This window comes from Brachyhypopomus gauderio, chromosome 6 (assembly GCF_052324685.1).
Source record: "Brachyhypopomus gauderio isolate BG-103 chromosome 6, BGAUD_0.2, whole genome shotgun sequence".
In the NCBI taxonomy this organism is placed as follows: Eukaryota; Metazoa; Chordata; class Actinopteri; order Gymnotiformes; family Hypopomidae; genus Brachyhypopomus; species Brachyhypopomus gauderio.
Genome location: NC_135216.1, coordinates 14,405,934 through 14,415,938, shown reverse-complemented (window position 1 = coordinate 14,415,938; position 10,005 = coordinate 14,405,934). Strand labels below are relative to the sequence as shown.

Genomic DNA, 10,005 nt, shown 5'->3' with positions numbered 1-10,005 from the left:
ATATATATATATATATATATATATATATATATATATATATATATATATATATATATATATTTATTTATTTATTTATTTATTTATTTATTTATTTATTTTTCAGGAATTTTGATTTGAAAATGCATTTTCCTTTGTGGACAATAAAGTTTATTTCTAAACCTTTATGATCCGATCATTGTACTTTTGTTTTTTCAATGTTGTGTGTATTGACTGTTCTGTGGTGTTTTTCATTTTGATTGTCTTGTTGCCTGATCTGACAACACTGGTTTTGAGCACTGTTTGAACTGTTGGTTTTGCAGGAAGAGTCAGAGGTTTTAGGGTGCGCACACCAGTGTATTTTAGTGCCGGTCCCAAGCCCGGATAAATAGGGAGGGTTGCATCAGGAAGGGCATCCGGTGTAAAAAATGCACCAAATCAAATGATGCAGATCAAAAATAGAAATTCCATACCGGATCGGTCGAGGCCCGGGTTAACAACGACCGCCACTGGTGCTGTTGTCCAACAGGGCATTAGCGAAAATTGGACTACTGTTGGGACAAGGAGGAGGAGGAGAGGGGGGAAGAGGGTTCTGAAGCTGAAGGAGAGGAGGCAGAGCAGGAGGGTGGAGATTAGAGTTGGTACGTTGAATGTGGGCTCTATAGACAGGTAAAGGGAGAGAGCTAGCTGATGTGATGGAGAGGAGCAAGATAGATATACTGTGTGTACAGGAGACCAAGTGGAAGGGGAGCAAGGCCAGGAGCATTGGTGGAGGCTTCAAACTCTTCTATCATGGTGTAGATAGGAAGAGAAATTGAGTAGGGGTAATCCTGAAGGATGAGTTTAGTAAGAGTGTAGTGGAGGTAAAGAGAGTAAGTGACAGGGTGATCTGTGTAAAGTTAGAGATTGATGGGTGATGATGAATGTCATCAGTGCTTATGCTCCTCAGGTAGGTTGTGAAGTGGAGGACAAAGAAGAATTCTGGAGAGAGTTGGATGAAGTTGTTTTGCAGGTTCCTAAAGAAGAGAGAGTAGTTATTGGAGTAGATTTAAATGGACATGTTGATGGAGGGAACAGTGGTGATGAGGAGGTGTTGGGTAGATATGGTGTTAAAGAAAGGAATACGGAAGGACAAATGGTGGTAGAAGGATAAAGATGGCTGTAGTTAACACTTACTTTAAGAAAAAGGAAGAGCACAGGGTAACATTTATGAGTGGGGGAAGATGCACACAGGTCGACTATATCCCCTGTAGGAGACGAAACCTGAAAGAAGTTAGTGATTGCAAGGGGTTACCAGGGGAGAGTGTAGCTAAACAGCATAGGATGGTGATATGTAGGATGGTTTTGGAAGTGAAGAAGAGGAAGAGAGTGAGAGCGGAATCTAAGATCAGGTGATGGAAGTTAAAGAATGAGGAGTAAATGTGGTGTAAAATTCAGGGCTGAGGTGAGGCAGGTACTGGGTAATGGTGGTGGAGTTCTGGATACCTGGGATGAGACATCAAATGTAGCGAGGGATGTGGCTAGGAAGGTACTTGGTGTGAGGTCAGAGGAAGATAGACAAGGAGTAGTTGGTGGTGGAATGAGGAAGTTCAGGAAAGTTTGAGAGGAAAGCGGTTGGCTAAAAAGAATTGGGATTTTCAGCGAGATGAAGAAAGTAGACAGAGGTACAAGGAGATGTGTTGTAAGGCAAAGAGAGCAGTGGCGGAAGCTAAAGAGAAGGCATATAGTAAGCTGTATGAGAAGTTGGACACTAAGGAAGGGAAAAAGGATCTGTACAGATTGGCCAGACAGAGAAACCGTGATGGGCAGGATGTGCAGCAGGTTAGGATGATAAAGGATAAAGATGGAAATGTGTTGTCTGGTGATGAGAGTGTCTTGGGAAGGTGGAAGGAGTATTTTGAGGAACTGATGAATCAAGAGAATGAAAGGGAAAGAAGGTTAGATGAGGGAGAGGTTGTGAATCAGGAAGTGCCCCAGGTGAGCAAGGAGGAAGTAAGGACTGCAATTCGGAGAATGAAGTGTGGTAAGGCAGTTGGACCTGATGATATTCCAGTGGAGGCATGAACATCAGCATGAGACAGCAGTGGCGGTTTTGACTAGGTTATATTTAACAGAATCTTGGAAGGGCAGAAGATGCCTGAGGAGTGGAGACGAAGCATAATGGTGCCGATTTTCAAGAATAAGGGCGAAGTTCAGAGCTGTAGTAATTACAGGGGAATAAAGTTGATCAGTCACAGCCTGAAAATCTGGGACAGAATAGTGGAAGCTAGGCTTGGAGGAGAGGTAGAGATCTGTGAGCAGCAGTATGGTTTCATGCAAGCTAAGTGCACTACAGATGCGATGTTTGCTTTGAGAGTGTTAATGGAGAAGTATAGGGAAGGACAGAAGGAGTTACATTGTGTGTTTGTTGACTTAGAGAAAACTTATGATAGAGTACCGAGACAGGAGCTGTGGTATTGTATGAGGAAGTCAGGAATAGCAGAAAAGTATGTGAGGGTGGTGCAGGATATGTATGAGAACAGCGTGACAGCAGTGAGATGTGCGGTAGGAATGACAGACGGGTTTAAAGTGGGGGTAGGACTACATCAGGGATCAGCCCCGAGTCCCTTCCTGTTTGCAATTGTCATGGACAGACTGACGGATGGGGTTACGCAGGAGTCCCCTTGGACTATGATGTTTGCTGATGACATTGTGATCTGTAGTGAGAGTAGGGAGCAGGTGGAGGTGAGCTTGGAAAGATGGAGATATGGTTTGGAGAGCAGGGGAATGAAAGTGAGCAGGAGTAAAACAGAGTACATGTGTGTGAATGAGAGGGCAGACGGTGGTCAGGTCCAGTTACAAGGAGTTGATTTGGTGAAGTTTTTCGAGTTTACCTACTTAGGGTCGAGGGTACAGAATAATGGAGGAAGTGAAAGAGAGGTCAAGAAGAGAGTGCAGGCAGGGTGGTTTGGATGGCATAAAGTGTCTGGGGTGATCTGTGATAGAAGGATGTTGGCTAGAATGAAAGGAAAGATCTATAGGACAGTAGTGAGACCTGCTATGTTGTATGGACTGGTGACAGTGGCACTGACAAAGAGACAGGTGAGGGAGATGGAGGTGTCTGAGATGAAGATGTTGAGATTCTCATTTGGTGTGACAAGGAAGGAAAGGATCAGAAATGAGTTTATTAGAGGATCAGGACATGTAGCATGTTTTGGAGATAAAGTTAGAGAAGCGAGATTGAGATGGTTTGGACATGTACAGAGGAGGGAGGAGAGGTATATTGGTAGGAGGGTCTTGAGGATGGAACTTCCAGGCAAGAGGAGGAGAGGTAGACCTAAGAGGAGGTTTATGGATGCAGTGGTAGAGGATATGAGAGTGGCTGGTGTGTCAGTGGAGGACACTGAGGACAGGGCCAGATGGAGGAGTTTGATACGCTGTGGCGACCCCTAAACAGGAATGGCCGAAAGAAGAAGAAGAAGAAGAAGAAGAAGGAAGAGTCAGAGGTTTTGTGAATGTAGTTTGAAAATTGTGTTTTGTGTTTATAGGTTAGAGAAATGGATGGGTGTTTTCAAGAAATGTGTCTTGGCAATTAAGAAAAACTGTAAAGCCTCAAGTCAGTGAATGTAACAATTGTAATGTTTTGTTACAAATATTAAACACTTTTGCAGAATTTATTAAAATAGATGAATTAACATCTGAGATCAACAAACATTACAATTTTGTACAACTTTGTCCTCCTAAATCAGAGTGCTAATGGGTTATAAAACATTTAATGATTAATTTTTAATTTAATGATTTAATTTAATGATTAATATACGCATTTTTTAAATAATATACGTATTATTTTTTATATGTAAAAATATAGCCTTAGGATGCCAGCTTGTGCAAATATGCTACATTTATGCATGAACTTTACATCAGCATATATACAATCAAAAAGGCAATGCAAGACATGAATATCATAACATAAATCATAGCTTTAGTGTCAAACTTTCTCAGGGTTACTGGCTGTGGGGACTGCGTTTCCACAGGCTGGAGCTGAAGGGGAGGAGCCAAGCAAAGGGCAGGGGCGGGACTTGGGGCTCGCAAAAGAGGAAGCCCCAATTCCCTCTGCTCCTTCAGAGAGTTGGTCAAGAACAGGAGAGACCGCTTGGGAAAGGTGGCAGGAGAGAAGAAATTGCACTGGGGTACGAAGAAGTGGGGAAGAGAGCCAGTTTGTGCTGCCTGCTCAAAGTCCGCCAGGAGCCTCATAAAGCAGTGAGAGATCTGGCCAGGAGTCCACAGGGAGTCTTCAAATCTTTGCGACAGGTTATGGAAGAAGACAGTTTTCACATGGTAGGAACACAGAGGCTCAAGTTCTTTGGGATAGGTATTCTTCAATCCCTCAGACAGGCACTTGAGAAGCCGCAAACACAGTTTTCTAAGAGAATACACAGACCATTCAGAACATCACTACAGTTGAGAGATAAAAATCAAGAAGGCCTATTCATTCTTACCGGCAACATTGATTTTTTTTACCCTCACAGCATGTCTTCTTGTTGCCATGGAACGTAATCATTTCTTTTTCTATATGAGAGAATGATATTCTCCAGCTCTCTACAATGAACACACACACACACACACACACACACACCAGCTGTCATGCAGATACCCCTACAAATGCATTTTCTGAAATAGACTGGACAGCTTGACCAAACAAACCTTTTTCAGTATCACTGAGGTTTCGGCATTTTGGTCTCTTAGGGACGAAATAGATGGGTCGGCTAACAAATTTCTGCCGAGCTTTCTTGCCAAGCCACTTATCGACGTCTGGGCCAGTTCGTGCAGCTGCTGGCCAGCCTTGTGACACCTCTAAAGCAGGGACAATGTCTACGGACAGTTCTTCTTCTTCTTCTTCTATGTCTTTATTCTTGTGTTTCTTGAATGCCAGGGTCACAGCTGGTGAATTAATTCGTTTCCTACAAATTACCCACTGTCCAGCACCAGCTGGCACTAAATGACAAAACGCAAACATGGGTGTGCAAGGTTACATTTCTTGTGATGTGAATGAATGAATGACTGAATGAACAAATGAATTAACACCTCAACCAGAAATTTCCATAAAGCACATCTGCAAGACACTTAAGAAATCTGTTAGTGGCAGATTGATATGAATGGCACTGAATTTGAACTCTGTATGGAAGAACTAAACCACATAAGGAATAACACTTTAAATGTCTAAGCTATTTATTCATATTGCTGTAACTGTGTCAAAATTATGTTATGTAAATTGTGTAAATTATGTATTGTAACTTCTGCAATAGATCAACCTTTCATTCTCAGCAATTGACAAACTCCTACCCAGCTTTATGTTCTCTGTCAGACACTCCACTCCTGAATCTTTAGCATGGAATGTAGCAGAAAGCAGGAACTCAGGCGAGTTGCTGAATTCCTCAGCTATTCTACATTTTCAGAGACACACTTCAAATATAGTTGACTAACCACAGCCATGGTGTGGTTCTTGCAAAATCTGTGCTGTTGTGACTGATAATTTTATAAAGCTATACTGCTTATAAAGTTATAATGTTGTGACTGATGTAATGAAATGTTACAAAACGCTACTAAAACTACAAAAGTGGTTTAAGCATCTAAAAGATACCATGTTCTAGAATCAGAGATTGTAGACTGAAATAACAGTGTCAATGATTTAAAAATGAGAACAGTGCTGTTCAGTCATGATGTAAAGATCATCGATCATTGCATTCTTTGCAAGAACCATTACAGTTATCTTTTATGATACTTGCATACTTCTTGGAAATACAACCCAGAATGCTGAAAGTTAAAAGCAGTTTGTGCTTTGTAGGATTGTGCTTTGTAGGTGTGCCGAACCTTCATAAGTGCTTATGAACTTGTGCACCAAGCGGTGGATGTCCTTCATTACTTTGGTGGATGAGATTGTGCGTTCATCTTCAAGGAGAAAATACCGTATTTCTGCACGAGTGGGTCGACAGAGGGAAACTCTATAGAAAAGACCCTTATAGTCCTCCAGCTCTGTCCATGTAAGTTGCGGGGTTTTAATTTTCAAAATTATGTCAAACTCATTGGGTTTATGGATCTGGTGGGGAAAAAAAAACACAGACATTTGCATGGAAAAAGCTTTTTACAGTGAATGTACATTGTATTTGTGACTTTACCCCAAAACTGATATTAAGATAATTATGTATAGCTGAGAATTATTTAATCACACAAACACACAGAGACACACGTGCAAACACACAAAAATCAACAACACAAAAGCAAAAAAAAATCAATGAACCATACAGCATTGCATTGCACTGTAGTGCTTTAAGTCCCAAAGTATGCATCATGTAATTCTGTAGTGTAATACACATTAAATTTAATTGCTTATCATGGATCTCAGATTATTTAAAATCAGACAGGTAGCAAGGACTAAGCCTTAACTGTGTGAAAGTCACCACTGGTCTCCACTTCCTTGGTGTCTAAAACATTTCATGTTAAACTATTGTTTCTTTTTGTTCTTTTTGCTTACCTTAACACGTTCATAATAACTTCCACTATTGAGAACAGAGATATCTCTAAAGAAGGGGTGCTCCTCATTGGCCTTCAGGAACTTTACTAAATCCTCGATGAGACTGTTGACCAACGACACGGCAGACTGGCGCGCAATGTTACGCAGGCGCAAATCTCGGCTTCGTTGCCTGATTAGGCGGTCAAGCATGGTGGAGATGGGCAGCGCATCCCCTGCCTTCTGCTGTGCTCCAGGGCTGCCTTGAAAACAAGACCACTGACCAGTAGTAAAATTCTTTTTAATCAACAACATCATTGCTTTTTTAATGGAAGCCCATCCCACCACCTAAAATAAAAAAGGAATTCAGCACAAATCCTCATCATTACATAAATTGTTCTCATTCTTTTTGAGATACTACGTCATTATTTTGAGATACTAAGTCAATATTGTAAGATACTAAATCATTATTTTGAGATACTGTACTAAGTCGTTATTATTACAGTTCCAAATAATTTTGGCTCAAATTTGTGTCATAACAACCAAATCTTTGGTACATTGCAATTTATTAAAAACATTTTATTACACATTCATTACTCAGGTACAAGTATAGATACTAGGGTTTAAAAATACTTCTGTAGAAGTTGAAGTATCAACTCAAGTTGTTTACTCAAGTGTAAAAGTACTGCTTTCAAAACTACTAATATATAAAAGTAAAAGTAATGTAAGGGGGGAAAAAGCCATTAAGGACAAATGCTTGGGTCACACCACAGGGGTCTATAGTGCACTAGCCCACCTCCCCAAAAACCCCATTCTTCTAAAAGCCATGACTAAGTTATATTAAAATGTTAATGTTGAAAAATGGGCACATATGCCAATTGAAAAGGAATGTACTTTAGTACAAGGGTTGGTTGGTTTTCCTGGCTACCGACCTCCTCGCTGGTGCTTAGCTGGGACACTTCGCTCGAATTCTCTTGAATCTCTGCCACGGACATCTTTATACTAAGCTACATACATCTGCTACGTCCTCACTCGAGTGTGACGTGACGTGTGCAGGTGCGATGGATCACGTACAAAACCAATAGGGTGTCAGAATATTATATGTTTATACTTCTCACAACCACAATCAAATTCACGCTATCCGGATGGTGTGATTAGTCAGGATAGGGTTTTTTTATAAACGATGACATGCCGGAATGAAAACAAGTTGAAATGAACTAGCAGTAATGAGGCTATTTTTAAAATGTAAGGAGTAGAAAGTACAGATAATGGTGTAAAAATGTAAGGAGTAGAAGTAAAAAGTCAGCTGAAAAATAATTACTCCAGTAAAGTATAAATAACCAAAATTTTAAGTAAGGTAACAAAGTATTTGTACTTCGTTACTTGACACCTCTGGCTGTTTGCTGTGATGGATAGTTGAAGATTAACCCATATTTATGCATAGAAAAAACGGAAACGCAAATATCACATGACACGGATTGGATTCAGTGGATTCAGATGTCACTTGTTGGTAACTCAAAATATCGACTTGTTAGGCCTAATAATGAAGTGATATGTCGGTCACGAACAAACTGGTTCAAAGAGCCGGCTCTTTTAAGTGAACGACGAGAGCTGGTTCCCCTCTAAGACCGAGCCATTTTTTTCTAAGGCTTGTCATTCAACAAATCAGAGAACAACAACAAGCAGAGGAACCAATCATCGAAAGGGTTATACCACCAAGCAAGGAGGGAAGGGGTGGATGGGGTGTGCACAGTGCTAGCACATGGTCAAGGTGATGGCAGGGCGACATCAGTACCCTCTGAAGTATCTTTTCCAAAACAGGGCAGATAATAACAGAGAGAAGAAACCGGATCAACCCCTCCAAGTTGAGGCACTTGGTCTTCCTAAACGCCAATCTGCCTTCCAAAAACAGTTGAAAAGGTTACATATTGCAAATTGTGGCTATTATACTGTTGAATGCTGCTGTTTTGCACTTTCCAGAGTATTTATTTATTACCCAGAAATGGATGATTTAATATAGTAAGTTATTTTGTAACACCTACCTTTTTCAGAGTTCACAAATGATGCTTTAATAAAGTGTTTAAATAAAAAATAATTTATTGATACAATTGAATGTGTGAGTGCAATCAGTGAGTTATTACAAGGCAAGCATGAAAACAATTGGCCACAGCAACACTATTTTTGAGCTTTTTTGCACTCTTTTGTGCATATAGTCATGTAAAATGTAGGTAACATTGTTCTTTACTACTGGTAATAAGTGGCAAAACAAAGAGCCATTTGGGAGCCGAAAGAGTCGACTCTTTATGAAGAGCTGAGCCAAAAGATCCGGCTCCCTAAAAAGAGCCGAAATTCCCATCACTAGTAGATACTATCTCAAAATAATGACTAGGTATCTCGAAATTTTTACTTAATATCTCGAAATAATGAAACAGCAATTTACGTAGCCTAATGAGAAAAAATAGGCTACGTGCTGGATTAGGTTATTATTTATTTTTTTTAGGTGGCGGGAATGGCTTCAGGGCTTTTAATCTTCAAAGCCATTTCAGTTTAGGAGATTTGTATTGTGGGTCATACAGTCCGTGTGTAAGAATACAAAAATTGGCTTCAATTCAAATGTCATCACATAACGTATTGTTTAAACCTCAGATAAACTCAGAACGTAATCACCTCACCTTTACATATTTGTCGCTTCCTCAGTTTAGTGTCCGACAGAGGATTCATGCCGTCGCCTTCGTGAGGGGAAGCGTCTGGTGCTTCTTCGCTGTCAGCGCGTATTTTCTTCAGAGGCGTAGTTTTTGCCATCTCAAACCGACACTTAAAGCTATGAAAGTATTTATGTGTATTAGGTAAGGAAGCCAAAGGTTAGCCTATAAAATGTTGCCATCTTCAGTTGAAAATGGCAGAAATCATATGTGATTACAGAATTACTTGGGCTGCAGGTCTGAAGAATGTCTCTCGTCGGTCTCTTCAGTTTAGTTGTGCAATTACTAACTGCTACGGAAGTTTACTTTCATTACACTGAAAATGAAATCGACGGCCAGGTAGTCCCTGTACCTGTTCTTCATGGATTACAAGGACCCGGAAAAGGAAGAAAACTATATATTTTCCTTCAGGTGTGAATGGTTTGACTGCAATTGTAGTTAAATTCGCAGCAGCTTCGGTTACAGTGTCTCCTTGGTCAGCTGTGTTACACAAGTTGGGTTACAACGTCCATGTTTGGACGTCAAACGTCTTATGTTTAGCAGTAGTGATATAGTCTTATACGTCGCTGTCCTTCCATTTGCTTTTATTCACTTTTAAGTATATTTCGTTTCCTAAATTGTTTGACAACTTTCTTTCTCCGTTATTGCCTTCAATTAAAAAAAATCAAGAGCCCTGCAGAAAATTACATTCAAATTACAGACACTTTATTAACTAAATCTAAATGTAACATATTTAGGTTAATAATTCAGAGTATTATTGTGCAGGATGTAGTGGCATTTTTGTTTACATTAGAAGAGCCACAATTGCATAGATGCTTATTTATAATACTCCAGATCAAT

At 40.1% G+C, this 10,005-nt stretch overlaps 1 protein-coding gene across 3 annotated transcripts; it reads right to left on the bottom strand.

Moving 5' to 3' along the window:
• Positions 1-3,572: 3,572 nt before the first annotated feature.
• LOC143516976 (cyclic GMP-AMP synthase) lies at positions 3,573-9,676 on the bottom strand. 3 transcript variants are annotated; one of them, XM_077008994.1, is made up of 7 exons: positions 9,392-9,676; positions 9,136-9,284; positions 6,488-6,726; positions 5,827-6,052; positions 4,660-4,950; positions 4,455-4,554; positions 3,573-4,378 (listed from the first exon to the last, which is right to left on the bottom strand). In XM_077008994.1, the coding sequence occupies exons 2-7, from the start codon at positions 9,263-9,265 to the stop codon at positions 3,871-3,873; spliced, it is 1,494 nt and encodes a 497-aa protein (XP_076865109.1). In that variant the 5' UTR covers positions 9,266-9,284; positions 9,392-9,676; the 3' UTR covers positions 3,573-3,870. The 3 variants fall into 3 exon arrangements, with proteins under 3 accessions (XP_076865109.1, XP_076865111.1, XP_076865110.1); XM_077008996.1 differs by lacking the exon at positions 9,392-9,676 and having other exon boundaries at positions 6,488-6,722; positions 9,136-9,274; XM_077008995.1 differs by lacking the exon at positions 9,392-9,676 and having other exon boundaries at positions 6,488-6,742; positions 9,136-9,264.
• Positions 9,677-10,005: the final 329 nt, after the last annotated feature.